At 34.8% G+C, this 20,866-nt stretch overlaps 1 protein-coding gene across 1 annotated transcript in view; it reads left to right on the plus strand.

Moving 5' to 3' along the window:
* The window catches only part of LOC140150530 (rabphilin-3A-like), a 128,866-nt gene that overhangs the window by 36,661 nt on the left and 71,339 nt on the right, over positions 1-20,866 (plus strand). Inside the window, exons 5-7 of the mRNA XM_072172563.1 lie at positions 22-108; positions 8,582-8,744; positions 18,441-18,539. Of these exons, the coding sequence (XP_072028664.1) occupies positions 22-108; positions 8,582-8,744; positions 18,441-18,539 (349 nt within the window). The remainder of the gene's footprint in view (positions 1-21; positions 109-8,581; positions 8,745-18,440; positions 18,540-20,866) is intronic.

Raw genomic sequence — 20,866 nt, forward strand, 5'->3', positions numbered from 1 at the left:
CTTTTCTTCACTATATTTCAGGCTGTGTGTACCAAATGTGGAGTGGATACAATGAATAGCTCAAAGCAACCAATATTACTTTGTAAAATATGCAGTGAATCAAGAGAGGTAATGTAGCACACTATGGCAACATAGTCTTTGTTGTTTTTTCTTGTTCTTGAAGCATACATTTTTTTCAATTTATTCAATTTTTCTCTGGTTTTCATTTAGTGTGTATGTTGTATGAGCTACTGACAATGATTATATTGTGGTCCTTTGTAATCATTTTGATTTGGTTGAATAAAGACTGTCTGCTACTTTGGTTATATTAACTTCAGTAAAGCATGGTGATCTTATGTAATGATGCTACATGTGTTTAGTTAGTTAGCTTGGGTACCTCAAAATGTTATGCCATGTTGGTAATACTTGCTCAACTTTGCTGAATGAGGAAACCAAACAATCCTAAGGTTTGTCATGAAAATACTGTGCAAAGAAAGTGGTACCTACATATATCCAAAGCCCGTGGACCAATGCATCACTTTTTTTGCAGGTCCAGTACTTAATTAATTCCCTTACTATTGGCAATATGATTCCATTGAATATTTATAAGTGCTTTACAATGAAAATACATTTTAAAATATCTCAAAGACAGACAAACCAAACAAATGGATAAAAGACAGAAAGAAAGATATCCACTTGGGAACAGATGGGTCTCAAGAGAAGCCATCTCAAACCACACATGTAGGCTCTGTGCTTGGCCTCTCTCTTAACATGTCTAGCTCAGTCTAGAGCTATAGAATTTCAAAAGACAAATTCTTCTTCCTTATAAGTGCCTCCCTCATATGTATGAGTATTGTCGCACTGCGTACAGACAAGCTGTACTTATTTTTTTTTTTCTGGAACCTAGAGTAGATGAGTGTATTTTGAAGTACAGTCAACATGACCGGGATGATCCCCTGCTCTTTTCGAATAGCCTGTGACGTTCTTTAACGTGCACACTACATTAATGTGAGAAAATATGCATGTACACGGGACCGACAGCTTAAAGTGCCCTCCGAAGCACTAAGCAATTAGAGTGAAGTGTCTTGCTCAAGGACACAAAGAGCCGGACCTGGGATTCGAACCCTTGACCCTTGGGTTCACAGTCCTATGCCTTAACCGCTAGGCCACGCTCTCCTTTTATTACCACTTCTTTTATGAGATCAAGCAAGAGTGAGCTTGATATTATCATTCAGCATTATTTTACAATGTGCTTGAATTGCGTGATGATATTGAATATGAATTGATGATGGAGATGTGCCAGAAATACATTATTTTGTCCTTGAAACTGACTAAAGAAAATCGTGCAGCACATCAAAAGGGAAGCTTTGCAGATGAAGGCACTTTTGAGTTCAGTATTTCTGCTTTCAAAGCATTTTGTAAGCTTTAAAATGACACTTCACTTGCTAAAATTGATCAAGGCATTCATATTTTATAAGTGAAAAAGCATCACCAATTCTTATTTATTTTCCTTATTTTATCTGTCTATTTTAATCTATATGTTGAAAAGCACTTAACTGCAAAGACCTTCACCCTTTTGATGTGCTCCATCACAAGTTTCAAAGCACTTTTATGGCTATCTGCATGCAAAGGCCAACCTACAATCGTAAAAATATATATTAAAACAAATCAAATTCATGCTGTATCAAGCCTGCCTTGCATCCCACCCTTCCCCGCTCCATCTCTTGATGTTGAAGGGTCTTGCAGACTTGCTGACAACATGACTTTATCCAACATTGGATATGCATCAAAAGGCAGCCAAGGTGTTCCGGTACTTCTTACCTAGAAGCAGGTGTAAGAGGGTAATGAAATGAAAAAGAGCAAATAATGGCAATATTTCACTTTTAGAGAGTTGTGTCACAAATCCACAATTGGTAAATTATGAGCTGCAAATTGTCATATGGTCTGTTTAGAGCAGACTGTTGTCAAAATTATATTGTTATATTTCATCACCATATGTCTCAAACAAAATTAGGTGTCTGTGTGTAGAAAGCAGTGAGATATTGTTAATTGTTGACATTTGTCCATAGGTATACAAAAATAAAAAGGAGTAAGCATTATTTATTCTTGTACTTGTATTAATATTCAAGTATTCATGTTTTGATGAATTTTAACTACTTTTTAGAAATGTCCAATAGTACAAAAAGTGTCACTAGTTTTAATTTCAGAAGTATAATAATGCAAAGTAAGCCAACTTGTTATCCATTTTTTAGTCTGTTATGGCAGATGATTTGATTTTCACCCTTGTTTATTTTTACAGTTTTGCCAAGACTTACAAAAGAAACATAAATAATGTATTTTATCTTTTGCAAATATGTTTATTAATATTTTGTAGTTTGTAAGTAAATGTCACATATAAAAGATATCCTTGCCAATAATACTTAACCACTTCGGCTCAGAAAGCAATTATTTGTCATGATTTCATGGTGTTGACGAGCGTGCTAAAACAGGCCAATTTGCTTAATGGCAACCCATGGACAGTAAGATGATGCCAAACCTGTGAAAAGGTTACTGCTACTTGCACTCGATACAGACAATCTTGGCGATGAAGAAGGCCAAGTCATTTATGTGAAAAAAAACAAAAAAACATAAAAAATGCAGATGGTATAGAATTTGGTCGGGAAAAGCAAATTGTGGAAATTCTACCACAGGTTACAGCATATTGTACAGAATTACATGGACAATTAAAATATTTCCTTTTTATCCTCTGCTGTTGAAAGATATCAAAATCTAGTAATTTTGATATTATTTCCATGAGAATTGGTTATTTGAATTTTCCGCACTTTTTACTTTGATGCTATTGTTCTTATTTTTGTTTATTTGAGGAAATACTAGCCATGATGTTAAACTGCACACATATGAAAATAGGTTACTGTCAGCATACAGTTTGTTATACTATGTTCCACGATCAATACTGACTGTTCTAGTGCATAAGCTAATGCACTGGAACAGTTTGACTTAATGTCACATGTCCCTCGGTTTGTGCCATTCTATGCATCAAATTAACCATGCCATTGCATTGATTTTTATCAAACACACTCAAAAGTAGAGTGTATGTAGTTACTAACCTCTAATTACATTGAACTGTAAATTTAATATGTATTACTTAGAATTTCATCAAAAAACAAGGTGTGTGAGCAGATCAACATCTTCATCCCCCATTTTTCCTCATTAAAATTAAGATTTGGTATCAGAAGAAAGCTCCTAGTTATTGCATTACCACAGTAAAATGTAATGCCCAAGATATGTTTCGTTTAGATGATGTAAATAAATGTATTTATACTTTCTTTAAGCAGGGTAATCCCATCAAGGAAACACTGATCTTCCTGGGGCCACTGCAAGAGCCATACATACAAATTAAATACAACTTAAAGACTATTCATACAGAATATAATAAGGAAAATACAATATATACTTGAACATGAAATATGAAATATTCTTGAATATGAAATAAAAACATGGTAAAAAGTAGTAACAACAACTGGAAGTATGTTCATCAAAATTGATTGTTGCCATGTCAACTGGTTCATGTTCTGTGTACATTATCTGCGTTTGGAACCACAATCAAAATGATCACTACGCAAATTCAGTGGGTTGCTAACATGTGTGCAAACCAAGTGTGAACCAGTAACTGAGGAATGAAGTATTCACCATGACAGTGAATAGAGCATTGTTATACACAGTTTTCTTTCTCATATCATATCTGCTGGGGTAATATAAGACAAATTTGGAGTTAAGGTAGCCCTGAATGTAAGATAGAAAACATAATATGAAAAAATGGATCACACACATTTAATTTTTAAAACACAAGGAAGAGGCTTACAAATGGTACACTGGAACATTACACACTAGTACACAAGATCAACTTAATGATACTTGCCACAATTCTTAACATATTAATTATTGTATTTCTCCCGCTTATGTTTAATCTTTCACAATACATACATACATACATATTTTATTTATTTCCATCATATCAAAATACATGCAAGTAAATTTAACAAAACGGCAAAAAAGAATTTAAAAAAGATGGCGGAGATGTAACAAAAGGCAAAAGCCTGAATTGGGCGTTACACCACCTTAAGAGAAATATTAGGCTAAGTAATATAATACTAGAATTACAGAAATTAAGAATTACACTCAAATACAGATACATACATTTACACACACACACAAACAGATGTCTCAAGCAACAAAAGCAAGGTAATGTAGGAAAATAACTCACCAAAATAAATCATTTGATCAATAAGTCAAAATTACGGATGTGATAAGAAAAATAGTTCAAACAAATCCTAAACCAATTATATACATGTACCAAATACTGATACATAATTTACAACAAAGATATATTATATGCTTAGATTTTTCTCCATGAGAAAAGACGACAAGCGCTTTTAAAAGAATTTAAATTTCGAGCCGCTTTAATATCATGGGGAACGAGTTCCAAAGTTTCGTCCCAAAGTTAATACAGATTTAATTTTGTGTATTTCGAGTCTGTAATCAGTCTTGTTTCTCGTATCATATTTGTGAATACTTTCCAATTCTGTAAATAAATTATCAAATGATTGAGGAAGTAAACCAGTTTTATACTTATACATAAATATACCCAGTTCTTTGTTGTACAATTCGAAAATATTTAAGGTATTGTAGTTTTCAAACAAAGGCTTTGTATGGCATAGATAAGAGCTATTAGAGATGATTCTTAAAGCCCTTTTTTGAAGTTTAAAAATTTTCACAAGGTACTCTTTGCTGGCATTACCCCACAACAATATTCCATAGGTCATATAAGGCAAAATTAGGGAGCAGTACAATTGATACAATGATTGTTTTGGCAGGAAGTGCTTAACTTTATTTAAGACACCTATATTTCTCGAACACACCTTATAAATTTCATTTATCTGTGATTTCCACGTCAAATTCTCATCAATTGTTATACCTAAGAATTTTGCAGTAGAAACACGAAGTTAATTTACAACCATCTAAGTGGATATCAGCATTTATTTGAGCGTGTTTTGTTCGATATGCTGTTCCTATAAGCATAAGGTTTGTTTTTGATGCATTGAGTGATAATTTATTGCATTTGAACCAATTGCATACTTCTTTTAACTCACAGTTCATTGTATCATAAAGCACATTTACATCACGATCAGTATGAAATACAGTTGTGTAATAGTCAGCAAATAAAATAAATGATAATAATTTGGATGTAAAACAAATATCATTCATATAAATTATGAAAAGTAATGGCCCCAGTATTGAACCCTGGGGCACACCACAAATTACATTTTCATTAGATGACACAACATTATTATACGATACATATTGTTTCCTATTAGAGAGATAATTTGAAAACCAATTGTGTGATACATCCCCACGAAAACCATAGTGATACAGCTTGCTGAGTAATATATCGTGGTCTATGGTATCGAAGGCTTTCGATAGATCCATAAAAATACCTAGTGTATACATATCATTATCTATAGCCTCACTTATGTCTTTTACAAAATCCAGAACAGCCATATATGTAGCATGCTTGTTTCGAAAACCATATTGTTTTTTGTACAGGATGTTATTTTTGGTCAAAATGCTACTGTGAATCTGGGCCAACAAATGTGAAATGGAACTCGTCCTTGGTTAATCTATAATGTCAAGTAGTTTGTTGTGAGTAGGAGTTTGTCACTCGCTTGTCATTATTAGAACAAATCACCTGTAGGCAAATGTGCTTTTTCTAACCAACAGAAAAACAACAGCGGCCAATAATAACTACTTGACAATGAGCACAGCATTTTTGTTATGGCAAGGAGAACTGTATCTGTGATATTTTTGAGTTTTTATCTGTATGGATGTATAAGGGAGCAAAAGGAAGAGAACCCCAGACAGGTTGTGTGTGTTTTAAAGTATGTGGGTGTGGGGTGTGTGTGCATACTGCTTTCTAAAAACATAATAAATGATCCTATGAACAGTGCTATCTGGTGTAGATAACAAATACTACCATGCACAGAGCTATCTACAGAAGATAACAAATGCTACTATGCACAGAGCTATCTACTGAAAGTTATCAAATGCTTCCATGCACAGTGTTATCTATACAAGATAAAAAATAAAAAATGCTACCATGCACAGTGATATCTACAGAAGATAGCAAATACTACCATGCTCAGTGTTATCTATATGCTACCATGCATAGTGCTATCCACAGAAGATAAGCAACTGATAACTTGCACAGTGCTATCTGCTGAAGATAACAAATGCTACCATGTACAGTGCTATCTACTGAAGATAACAAATGATACCATGCACAGTGCTATCTACTGAAGATAACAAATGCTACCATGCACAGTGCTATCAACTTAAGATAAGAAATGCTACAATGCACAGTACTATTTATAAGATAACAAATGCTCTCATGCTTAGTGCTATCTACTGAAGATAACAAATGCTGTTATGTGCAGTACTACTAACCAGGTGCTAGTGCTTTCTACTAATGATAGCATAAGAATTATGCTACCATGTATAGTACTTTTGACTGAAGATACCCTACAGATGACAACAAGAACTTGTTTTGTTGTCTTTATTTGCAATATTTGCTGTTAACAGATGATAACTCCATTTTCAGTTAATGTATATACATGGGTATGCATATGTGTGGTTGTCAGCATCTGGTGATCATTATAAAGATAACCATGCAAGTTGTACAAATTGGCATGATGAACTGAAAGATGTGTTATTACCAAGACTTTCTACTTGAGCATCTGATGTAAAATAGTGTACATCTCTTGATTGTTTGTTCATGTTTATTAGTGTATGTTTTATTGTATAAATGTTCCCATAACACACTTATTGCAATGTCTCATATGAAAATCCAATAAATGCGCAGTCTTTGCTGAAAGATTGTTTGATTTCAGCCTTCTCTGAGAAACCGCCGAAGTTACGTTTAGTTATTTTCTGTTCTCAATTCCAGTGATACTTCATGCATAGTATCCTGGGTAGAATGGTCTTACATCATGTGCATAATGTCCATGGTCTTACAACATAAGCATAATGTCCCTGGTCTTGCAACATGTGCACACAAAATTAACTAAAGGTTAAACTAAAGGTTAATCAAAATTAAATTTAAATGTTATTCATATTTCTTTCTCCTGAAAATTGGCAATTCTAGTGGAGCAAAAAAACAAGAAAAAAATTGGGTCATCTAGCAAATCAAGTACATCATTGATTATGTTTCATAATTAGGCCTACCAGCCATAATACAGAAACCATTTCATATTTTCTAGGTTAAATTATTAATATGTAGAGTGCTAAAATAGCACAAGCAATTTGGTGATGTGCTTGTGTAATTATGTTTCTGTAGGGAATAATATATTGATTAAATTGGTTGGGTCACAGAACTCTGCCGGATATACTTTATAAAGGGTTATTTTTCCGCAGTAAATGTTTCTTGATTTGCTCGAAATGGTTTTGTGGTGTCTCTAATTCGCGGTTTGAAACAGCAGCATATTTAAGTCTATGGGTTCAAATATTTTTTCTGGCTTTTAAATTAGCGGGTGCCTGTTAAAATGCAAAAAGTGTGAAATCAAAACCCCTCGAAAATTTCCTGTTATACACATAGGATCCATATTAAGATGATTAAACAATGTTTAATAAACATAGATGGATATAAATATGGCAATACCTGGCCATGTACTTAATATAGGCCAATATACTAGAAAAAAAAATTGGCATCTTTTAAATATTATGACTGGTGTAAGATTTATTTCTCTTTTAAGAATATTGTTGATAATTTATTAGAAAATATGGCAGGTGTCGATGTCTTAAATGTAATGTAGTAGGCTAATAATGGTGATATCTTTTCTGGTTAGTGAGTTTTCATATTCACAAAAACTAGGAGTGTTTCACAGATAGTGCAATAAAATACAATAATATGCATGCTGAGAATCTTGGTTAGTTTATAGGACTGAATAAAAAAAATTAGTAGCAATTTTTCAATATTTCATTCTTTAAAGGTGGATGGTGAGATTTCCAAATTTTGAGTTACAGTGTTTCAGTGTTTTGGGTATTAGAAGGAATGCCTCTTACTTCCAGTGGTGATTACCACTTTTTCATCTTTTTTTTTGTTTGTTCACATCATCTAAATGAAACATATATCAGGCTTAGGTTTAAAATTTTACAGGGGTTATGAGAAAAATAATAAGCTTTCTTCTGATACCAAAATCAATATTTGGATGGGGTAAAGTGGGTGATGAGGCTGTCAATCTGTCAGCTTTAGAAAACTGTTCTCAATATGTTTATTCTCATAAGGGTTGCTTACAAGGTATATCAAATCCATCCAATATATTATTAATCAGTCTATAGATTACCTGAAGTTCTAGTTATCACATGTAAATAACTATTTGGAATTTGAATCATATTTTACCATACATCCTAACACATTATGGTGCATGTGTTTACTGGAATTTAATGGGGAATTTACACTGCGGAAACTAGAATACAATATTTTTCTATTTTTCCCAATCGCATTTATTTATTTTTGATTCTATTTTGATATCTTCTCATTTCCATATAGCTGTGGAAAAGATCAGGTGCGTGGTTCTTCAAGAGTATGCCAAGATACATCTCTCCAAGAGCGAAAAATGATGATCCACGATATCGACATGCAGGGGGCAGATCAGGAGGGGAACAAACAAGAAGAAGGCGACCAGGGGATACAGCAAATATAGAGGAGGTAGGTCGAAGGTCAATAGCAATTGATAGTGCGTAAAATGCTGACAAAATTATTTAAAAATATTGCCAGGGTAATGCAGCATTTTGGTAATTCAAAGAAACAGACTACAGCATCATCAATGTGCAGATTGTCACTGTACAGTGGACTGGTCAAGTGTTTACAGTAATATTCAGCATCATCAATGTGCAGATTGTCACTGTACAGTGGACTGGTCAAGTGTTTACAGTAATATTCAGCGCATCAAAGATTTGATTTGACTTGATTGCACAGGCTTATGGGATATATCACACTGGTCAGTTCAGTGTTATAATCACACAGATGTAATCTCAAATATGGCTCCTATGGCGCTCAAGGACTGATATTACATTACTGGAATTAACAAGTTCAATCTTGAGTACATGTATAGTAGTAGTTGGTCAGCCCTTTGGGATTTTGGATGAATTATTTTAGTGATGGTTATGTCACCTTGACTTGCTGAGGTTAAAAGTACTCACTAAAATAGCTTATGTTTTTGTTTTTGTTTTTAAATCATATTGATGACTGATCCTAATATTCTCCCTCTGTTTCTCACTCTGTGATAAGTTAAACAATCTAGAACTCTATATGATTAGCTGTTAGCTGTCACTATTGCTGGATTTACCTACCTCTATTATATAAAGGCAAAAATATGGAAACAATAAAATACATAAGAATATACACATCACAAATCCGCCAAACTTTAGAACCAAGTACAGTATGCTAGCTCTTTAGTGTTTTCAGTGTATGATAGCCTGATGTTTGTATAAGGTAATAATAATTATAGTAATTCAAATTTCAAAAATCCCTCTTTTGCCCCAGCATCTTGTGTATGAAGTTTATTTGACTGAAAATAAGGGGAAATGAAAATGTAATGAAAAACATAAAATCATATTGGGATATAATGAACCCTCTGCAAGCATTATGCTATTATCGGCGCCTTAAGTTGTAAGTACTGGCTACTTATGCTATGAGTGTAAGTTCAATGTACATGAATTAATGCACTATCTCTAATGTGTGGCTGGTGATTTACTACGCAAGTAGTAGAACCTCATGCATGGATGGTAGGGTTTTGCATATTTTATTGGGTTTAATTGGCTTCCTATCAATTATCATCTAAATTATACCATTATGTCTATGGCTGCCTAGCATGAATATTGATCTATAGGAATGCATATACTCTATGCTATATCATGACTATATAGCTTCACCATTCAGGGTAATGAGATCACTTCCAGCTCCTTCAGTTGTGTGTATACATTACGTTTACATGTATTATGAACATTAAAATGGGAGCATATGAGTTCTGCACTGATGTAAGGGAACAATCCAAAAGATCAATGTCATCCTAAAACGAAACTGGTTTGTGAGTGAAAAACCTTAATACATTTGTATTTAACATCTGTCTGAAGAAGGTCATTTTCAACATATTAGGATTATGTTTCTGGCAGGGAGAGAGAGTTCAGCCGAGAAACTAAAAATGAAAGTAAATTTCAATTGAATACCTGAGTGGAAGAAGGGCCCAACTCCATCAAAACTGTTTTTGAGATATTAAGAAAAAACTTAATATTTGGAAAAGTTTTATAGACAGAATGTTTTCATCTTCAGGGAACCTTCAATACATGAACATACAATATTACATACATTCGAAATTATATATGATGTTTCCATGGCAACGGTACAGGTCTTAATACAAGTTGGAGTTGGGCCCTTCTTCCACTAATATACAAGGTACAAGATACAAGATACAGTTCCGTAAGCAGATGTGTTATAAATAGCTACAGAAATTTGATAATTATCCATTAATTGCACGAGTAGAAGCATGTAATATGCTAGCAAGAAAGTTTATTGTAGTGAAAAGCAGATTTCCATGGATGAACAAAATTCCTCTTTCACCCAATATTTGTGGAAGAAGGGCCCAACTCCATGGAGTTGGGCCTTTCTTCCATGAAAACCATGATTAAGTGTATGTGGAAGACTATTTGGAGAGTGGATTTTGGCTCATCTTTCGCACACATGGAAGAACAGTCTGCTGGCAATAAAATGCTGAGTCTAACTCATTTTTGTAAACAATTGGAGTTGGGCCCTTCTTCCACTCAGGTATTCAATTGTGTAAGATGATATTAGATATCAGTTAGTACAAATATTATACAAATCCTTATTATGTTACTAGTGGCATGTTGGAAAGATGGTAAATATAGATTGGAAGAAATATATTATAGTGGTAATACACTAATTGAATGTACTCCCCAGGAAAATAAATTGATTTCTTTTATGTAGGAGTATATAAAGTTATCAGTACTAAACTTGGAGAGCATTGCCATTTGAAGCGAACAGTGGATGAAAGAAAATACATTTTGGATCTGTGAGGGAGGGGGTGTATATATGTCCAGAAGCAAGACATTAGCTGGTGACCTGACCACCATCTAGATGGGCGATTGGGAAAGTGGACAGTCCAAATTAGTACCACTCTTGCATGAGAACATCTAATCTAATCTACTAAATTGAAGTAGAAGTAGAAAAAAAAAAAATAGTAGGATTTGACATCAAATGCATGTAAACAAGCAATCCATCATATTATTTTGATGCCCTCATCCATAGTCATGATATCTGGTACATGATCATGTAATGTAATATGTGACACGATCAAGGGCAATGAGCCGGATGTTGCTAATATTGATTTTGAGATATTGGCAAAGAAAATGTTTTGTTTTATATTGTTTTCAGTGATTGATAAATTGATGTAACTTCACAAAGAAAAATCATATCAACATGTTGTTTTCAGTTTCTGAAAGCTCTAATGTCCTCTTTACAAGCATTGTAAAACTAATTTCCAACCAGGTCGACATGTGACTCATTCCCCTTGATCATTCATGTCACATATTACCTTCAGTACTCAGTAGAGAATACCATCTTAACAGCAATGTTTTTCTTTGATATAAAATACAATTCTTTTTATTTTGTACACCTTCACAAAGTAATGAAAGACCCCATATGTATTAACAGTTCACAAGAAATGTCTATAGGAAAAAAGGAAATTGCTCTAGAACACAAGTAACAGCATGTATGTAGTCAAGCGTCAATAATTCTAAATAGGTATCATTAAAAGACATCAATATCTAACAGAAGATAATTGTGTTTGAAATTGACTTCATTTTTGAAACCAATTTAAGACCAGAATATATTCATGCGATATTTTCGATACACTAGTGATAATTTGATATTTTTATGATAGTGTGTGAGGCTGAACATGAGTGTTATCAAGGTATGTGAATACAATACACTATATGCAAGAGATTTGAATGGAAAATTTGATATTGATAATTGAGATATTGAAATAAATATTATGATATGATTATTCACATTGAGATGTTAATATTAAGATGTTAAAGCTTTTAAAATGAATGGCAAAAAATTGAAAGAAAAAGAGTAAGGTACACCAACTTGACATGGGGAAATAAGTAAAATACAGACTAGACGGTATGCAAAACCACAACAAAATATGTAGGCATGGAAGTAGGTAAAGTTTGGTAGCCAAAAATGACCAATTCCAAGGCCCACAGAAGTGTTAAACCTACAAAAAAACAGGGATCAATGGGAATACAAAAGTGCACTGGAACAAGTGATGAAATCGCTGTGCTATGTGCACATAAGCAGACACGATGAGCCAAACAACCAATGTATGCACAAACACAGGCAAAGTTCGAGGCCAAAAATTGCCATTTCTAGAGCCCACAGAAGTGTCATGAAAACAGTACAAAAGTGTACAAGTGATACTGTGCACATTATCAGACAAACTAAACCAAACAGACAAACAAAACAAAACCCAACCAATGTTTCAAGTAGATAAACTGCTCTTCTTCAGGGACAGACAACAAGATATAAAATCAAACAACAAAAACTACATGTTGTAGTTTAAAAACAAATTCAATTCAAAAAGTTAAGTTCAAATACAACTCAGTAGCAAACAAGACAACAAGCTCGGAGCAAAAGTAAGCTGTGTCTTAACTCAATGAAAGCAAGTTCACATGTTTTTGTACTAAATGAAGGATTTTCATAATGGGATGGCAACATACTGTAATGATGAATTCATACAGCTCATATATGGCATCACGCAAATACAGTGTTAATCTCTTCCCATAGTGCAATGTAATTAGCATGAAACGTAAGAAGAATCTTTACTAATAACAAGTCCAATGAGATGTTTTTGACAGTAATTTGTTTGTTCACTAATGAGATTTTGCGAGTGATGTCAAAATTCAGATATCTATGTAATGGTATATGAAAATTTTCTCCTGATATTGAACAAAATGCCGAGGAGGAGGCTCAAATTATGTTTGATATTCATCATCAGTCAGACACCTTCATTCACTATGTGTTGAACATAATCGTGTTAGATAATTACATTCACTGGGTACTATTGCACTCTATGCTTCAAATTCTACATGTGATAAGTGCAATCTGCTGTTGTTGTATAGGATAGAGTCATGTAGATATACTATTTCATGTTAGCTTCAGGGATGCCCTGAAATGGAGCAAATGCGATACAAAGTGAATATACATGTATATAGGTTGTGTTTGAATTTATTTTTTTTTTGCTGCAAAAGTGCTTTGTCCATTACTCTATCTGTACACAGGCAGCACGTTTCAAAAAATCTGTATGTTATGTTGTATAGGTAAGGTTAAAAGCAAAGTTTTAGACTATTTTTTTTTTTTACAAATCAATCTGATGACGTACAGGTGTATTAAAAGGAGTGCTTCTCCATTTCCTAGGATATATATGCTCTTGCATAGCCTGCATGTGTTACGATAGTGCCAATCTAATCTTAATATCAACATTGAGGGAACTTTAATTACAGGCTTGATCCTCCGTAAGTGGTAACATATCCATGGTAACTTTACCAACATTCTTTTGTAGCACCTTTTTGATTGGATTTCCAAATCTGAATTTTTTCTAACTCAATATAGGGCCTTGTTGTGTGTAGAACTGCATTGAACCAGTCAGTTCCGCCTATTTTTTTGGAAAATCTTACCATCATTATGTAATCAGATTTCTTAATAAACCGTAAGCAAGCAGATGTTGCGTAAGCCCAAGTTGTGATATAAAGCTGTGGTTGCTGCTTATAAAATCGGTCATCAAATTACCTAGTGACCTTTCATAATTGGAATAGAAAAGATTTGAGAAACCGATATAGTCAAGTTGTTTTCTTGTAAGAGCTAATAATGTTAGGATTGGACCTACCTAATCATGGTCAGCTTACCAATAATACAGTGGTAACTGTAGATTTTGAGTATAGTAGAGAGTAGAGACACAGCCATGAGTGGCACTTGATACCATACTATGATTGCTATGGTTTGGTTATATAGGTAATCTGCAACAAACTGCAGCCAGATATGTCGGATCCAGGGACTAGGGTTACTTGAGTATGTGTATGTGGGTTTGTAAGTAGTTGCTCTGTAGAAACCTGAGTCAAATATTAGGTATATTCATCTCAAATGTAAACATTACAAATATGCCAAAAATCAGGTTTGAAAAAAATTGACCAAACATTTTAAAAGATTGTACAAAAAAGATTTGTCCCTAACTGGCAGTCTGCAAAGTTGGAAAAATCAATCCTTTTGATTGACTATTCAATCCAGAAATTAAAGAGAGCATGCTAAGCGTACAATGTTACTTTTGCATAAACCCAAATTCTACAGATAGTTGTGTATGCTACAATGTGGTTATGGCACATGGCCGGAGGATTTAAATCATCACAAGATCTGGGCCACCAATCACAAGCCAGATCCATTTAATGATGCATTACATCATGGCTAATTTTAGTTGTCAGACGACTTTGCCATAGATGCACGTTTTAAGGATTTTAACCACAATTAAATCAGTAGTCCATTTGGAGTGCTAGCAAGCAGAGGGAGCATCCGGAGTCCGAGTATGGTCACTGAAAAGATCAGATGTAGAAACTCAATCAGTTTTGCACAAATTAATACAAGTCAGTGTTATGTGTATATGTACAGCTACAGTATGCCCGATGGGCAAGTGGATTATGCATAAGTCTACATAATTGTACAATAATGTCCAGTTGACCATGTATGTTCAATTGTTCATCACGTATGAAAGTATATGAGTCCATTAAAGTAATGATTATTGCTTTTCTCTCAGTCAATCAGTCTCATCGTTTCCCATAGTGCCCCTACTCTAGCCCTGTGGCTATTAGGCCCATCATTTAATGACTTACTAGTATTGCTTTCATACTGCTGTATGGGAAAGGCAGTGCCCCTCCATTACCTTGTCATGCAATCTATTCATTATCATATAATTGTTATTTTACAAGGTGACAATGTATGTGATGCAAAGCAGAATAAATAGTATACAGGGATTTGTTCAATTACATCGGAATTAGGCTACATTGTAGAAGCTTTTTATTTATTTATCCATCAATTTTGTCAGTGAATTTGATAAGTCATCAAAATTTCAAACTTGTGCTTTAGTCCTCTCATACAGAGCCAAGTAGTAGCATTAATGTATAATCCCTGAATAGACGTAGAGCTGTGTAGCCAACAGAGGAACAAATACTGATGTGTGAGCAAGTGTTTTGTGTTTAAATATTTTGAGCAAAATTTTATATCTGGCCCCTAGGCTCAGTGACCCAGTAGTAAAATTTGAATCCACTGTGGCAGATGTAGATTAAACCAATAAATAAATATTTGTTTGGACCTTTTGTCTTTAAAAACATAAATTTATCAAATGCAGACTTTCTTTAAATTTATCAAATGCAGACTTTCTTTAATCGATTGTCAAATCTGCTGATTTTGGGTTAAAATGCTGACAATGATGAATTGCAAATTCAAGTTTGGAGGGTATGCTGTGGTATTCAATCTTATGTTGTCAATAATCCTTCCTTCCTTTCATGCAGATTCCCTGGCTTCTGTGTCTCTTGTGTGATGGATCATTATGTTTGTCTACATGCTAGTCTGATTCAGTGTCATGAATGCAACGTGTTGTACGTGCAATGATGACTTTGTAGTCTGGTTGCTTGCATTTATGGATGAAATTGCTCTTTTGGAGTCAAAGAGAAGTTGGTTTTTGTTGATAAAATAAAACATTATGAATGGCAAGAATGTGGATGTCCAAGTGATTAGTTAACTGGAGCCCAACAGTTTGCCTCTTTTACTTTGATGAGTACCAAATAAAGCAATCCTCATAACATTAACAAGTGTGTTTGTCGTTTTAGACAGACAATTTCCTCATGGGATGGGCAGAAGTAATGTATTGAACAGATGCTAGATTATTATAGTAGTAGGTTTATAAAATGTTAACTCAGAAGTAATAAATTAGGCTACAACATTACATAATGTGAAAGTAATATAACCCACTAAGGTTGCAGACACAATATTGTCACATGAGAACAAACACAAGAGGTAGACAATGCTAGATGTGGCAGACATTTGCATTTTATACATTGGAGGGCATAAGGAGCGGAAAGCCTTTTGAGAGGTCTCTTCAAGGTCAAATTAAGAGCAGGTTGCTGTAGAAATAATGATTAGAATTATTAGGCACCAGAACCAAATTTGTTTGATCTTTGGATCGACCGTTGGTGCTTATTATTAATAAGCTAACAACTAATTGATCAGAATGACTGGTCAATTGATATTGAACAATATCAATACAGGCAAAGATACTTATAGTAGTTAATTACTTGATTTCATAAATAATAAGGATAGACCAGGCATTGATGGTCGATCGAAAGATCGAACTAATATGTTCTATTGCCTTAGGCCATCTAAAATGGATAAGGGTTGTTAGTTATGTGGTTTGTGTAAAGATTCAGAAAAAATAGATGCTTGCAAAAAGTGAAGCTAGACATGTATATGTGTAGAAAGCTATTGGAAGTAGTTTAGTTGTGGTTAGATTTGCTTGTAAGCAGCTGATGTGATACCAACGCACCATATGGTGACCTGTAACACACTAATTGACAATCACCAGTCTGGTACATACCAACTACAATGAGTGGTTGTGTTGGTAGCTAGTATAATGAGTGGGATGTGATGCAACTGAAACCTCCCATTAGTGTGAACTGATATGTTAATTATGGACTATTGATTCTGTTATGATCTGCTTTTAAATGATCAGGATAAATTAAATTGTGATGTTTGTATTGAGAACTACAAATGTTTGTATTGTTTTAAACACTCTAAATGCTATGAAAGGAAACCTTATAACACATTCTTTGTGTTATTGACAAGTATTGTTCAGTTATTGGTATGATTGGTGTGAGAGGTTGCATGTTCAAACCCTGGTGATTGTTAAGTACACTCGTGGAAAAATTGAGTTAGCTTGAAATTCGCCTAGACAAGGGGAATTTCAAGCTAACTCAATGCAATTGAACTTACTGCTAATTGTCTCATTGTAACCTGTACGAAATTCTGGGAGCTGATCCTGGCTGCGAAGGTCAATTGTGGAATGTCTAAGGGTGTGCGCTCTTGAAGCTGCAAAGACCCTGAGTTGTTGTTAAATGGTTTATGGAATGATATGGGGCCATAGTGGTCAGCAACAATCTGTATGGTGTGCTGAGACTTGTGGATCAATGTGTAGGCGTTGTACCTGTGCGTAGCGCACTATAAATCACTGCGCTTTTTTATTAGCATTTGTTAATTGAAACACATACAGATATACAGATTTTGTCCTCATGCATGACAAGTCTGTGGAGGGAATTTTCCAGGATTTCCTTCAGAAAGCACATGATCTCCTATTTAATTCTTTGGATCATACAAGTTCAGATTCTGATATGATATTACTCAAGCAAATCTTTTATTTTGGGTCATATTATCTACTGTCAAAAGATATTGAATTTAAAGTTTGTTCACATTAATCATCTCTTAAGAGTGTTCCAAGTAATTTAAAACTGTTAGTATCTTGTGGTAAATCAAAAACTTGTGGACTTGTGGTAAATCCAAATGTGTAGCTTTCTTGTGATGTTGCTAGGTAAATATACTTTTCTGCAAATGTCAAAGCATCTTTCTTGTGATGCTGCTATGTGATATAACATTGATTTGAGCAGTTATAAATAGCAGCAATTATCAAGCCAATACATCAACTGACAAGTGCGTCTGACCTGTGTCAGAAATAGCATCAAACGGGACAAAAATAACTGAAATGGCTGAAGATATTATAACAACAAAGTTAACAATAACAGGAAGGAACTGGTTTAACCCCAACACCCAACGGTGTTATGGCGACTAGAAGGGAAAGAAGGAAGGAATAAAGAGAGAAAACAAATAAGTTGTTTGCTCTGGGTGGGATTTGAACCCGAGACCCCTCACATGCCAAACACTAGATCGGCGACACTTAGCTACAGGTCTTTCGCTGACCGGGCCAACAAAAGCGTGCCTCTATATCACAGGGTGACTGCTTCATCACATCATGTGAGATGCACACAGGTTCAGTGCATATACCAAGTAGTATTTTGTAGTACTCAGGCGTGTTAGGATGAATTTAGTTTGATTTAATTTAGTTTCTTCACATATGCGGAGTGATAATGCAGGGGTAAATACTACAATAAGTGTAACTGTCTTTGCACCAATTTAAAGAAGAACAATGCACTTAAAGATCAAGGAACATGATGATTAATTAGCACACAGGATTGTCTAAAACATTTTGTTGTTGTTTCTTCCATTTGTATTACAGAACACAGTGAGAGTGAATCAGAGACCTCAAGTTCAGATGATGAAGTCACCATCGGAGGAAGGAGAAAGAGACAAGGAGGGAGAAGAGGAGATATGGGAGGTAAGAATATAACAGGTGATAGATGTAACCAGAGGAGAACACAGACATGACAAACCACTGTTGAAATGCGGACCCACAGGAACTATGGATGTCCCCAGTTGGCAGGATATGTCAGGCTGGCCCAAATGTCACATTATATAAACATGAGTCTGCAGCTACCCGGTATAGGACGGTCCCCAGTTGGAGGGTGATTTCCCAGTTGGGAAAGTGGCCCAGTTGGATAGTAAAAAATTAAATGTGTGTGTCCCTGGTTGAATGGTGTTTTTTCAGACGCATGTGTGTGTGTCCCCGGTTGATAGTATATACAAGTATTAGGATGTTTGTATGTGTATGGGAGTGATGTGGGTTTCCATTGAATTACAGCAAACCATGCTTAATCATTTTTCCTCGCCAACTATGGTAAAGATAATGCAAAGGTAACTACTTCAAACGGGGAGTGTTACTTGGAAAAGAATGTGAAAGAATAGTTATTTAGCAAGAATATTTTGTAAAATGAACTTCGCTTGATTTCATGCCCTTTATGAATTTGTGATACTGCATATTTGTGTACACTTCCAATCCATCCCAATCATAGCCATGATAGCCTTTGGTTATTTTGCAAAAAAAGCAAGATTTCATAAATTCCCAGGCAGACAGGAATATGTCCTTCTTAGTATTGATCACGATGGAGGAGTTCTGTAATTGCTTCTCATCCCAGTTGATTTATTGCATATTGCTATCTCTGGCACCCATGGAAAAAGGTGATATCTACTGTGTTGTTTCCTTGTCAATACTGCTTTATTAAGGGCAGATCTGTGGCACCATGCAATAAGGTTATAACTCTCTTTGTATAACGTTGTCACTTATGATGTTCTTTCATGCTCCTACCAGCAATATGTGACCATCCATCACAAATAGGCTGTAATGTCGGCATTTTCACTTTGGCTAGGCAAATTCTCCTCAAAGTAAGCTTTGTAAAATTACATGTCCATATTGCTTGATGCGAGGTAGTAAAAAGCAATAAATTGGTTGGTATCTTTGTTATTTTACTGTTTTTTGACAAATTCAATGGATCAGATTTCAAAACTAGCACTGCTGACATAACAGCTCATTTGTGGTGGTTGGTCACATATAGGGTTTAAATTAGGCAAAGCCTATTCCAAAAAGAACTCATTTAGTAAAACTCAAAGCTGTGCAAATGATATTGTCAGCTGCTTCCAGGGGTGTTCCCATAAACCTTCACCCCTGGGAGCATACCTGGGGGAAGCAAGTGGCAATAGGATGATTTCACATTTTGGGCATAAACTTGGGGCTCAAGTCTGCAAAGCTGCTCTCTAGGCAGTGGGCATGCATCTGGTATTTTGATGTCAACATTTCTCTTTCCTTTAAAATATTTTTGTAAAAATTTGGAGAGAGACTGCACGTAAGTGCAGGAAGTTTACTTGTTAGTATTGATGGTGCATACATGGAAGCCTACCCCATAGGCTTTATGTGTTATGTACTGCATATATGATGACCCTGCTTATCAATGGACCATATTTCCTTCTATGCAAGTACTCTCCATCGCATTAAAAGATTTGCAATCCCATCTGCCTGGCCTGATCTGATTTCCCCTATGTGCAAACATGAACAGGGAATTTCAATTTAAGGCTGATAGTAGTAAAGGACAGCATACATGGGTAGCCCATCAGGATAAATAAAATGGCAACATTTAATTAAAAGCTTGCTAGAGATGGCTCGACCTTTGTGACATAGACCAGCGGGTTTAACATGTATAATCATTGCCTTTTGGGGTTTCGTTCATTAGAATCTAAAATGGTTGCACTTTTAGGGCATAGTTCAATAACCTTGCACATATCAGTAACAATTTGAAAGTGACCATATGTTATGGGGTATAAGTTTATGATCCCCAATATGCAAATGTCATTCATGGAAAAAAAACCCATTATGTTGTTATACTAGGGGTTCCAAAAAAACATCTCCTTATGAAATTGGTACATTTTAGGTCCTAGTGAATTATTGGCTCTTGTGGTTATTCATTCCAAATTCTGTGTGATTGCACACAGCAAAGTGGTTTACTTGATGGAAGGCTCTAAATTTGAAGACATGTACATGTAAAGAGCACTTGGTGATTTGCAAGACCAAATCAACCAGAAGCTCAGCAAAATCTAGAGTTGGCATTGCTGAAACAAGAACATCTGTATGCTTACAGTTTCTTCAAGTGGCAAATTTGGAGTTAACATGTGTACAAAGACAATTCAGACATAAACATGACTTGTTTTCATCATCAAAATTTAAACCTATGAATGACCCTGAAGTTTAAGTACAAAGATGAAGTAAATATCAAA

This window comes from Amphiura filiformis, chromosome 1 (assembly GCF_039555335.1).
Source record: "Amphiura filiformis chromosome 1, Afil_fr2py, whole genome shotgun sequence".
In the NCBI taxonomy this organism is placed as follows: domain Eukaryota; kingdom Metazoa; phylum Echinodermata; class Ophiuroidea; order Amphilepidida; family Amphiuridae; genus Amphiura; species Amphiura filiformis.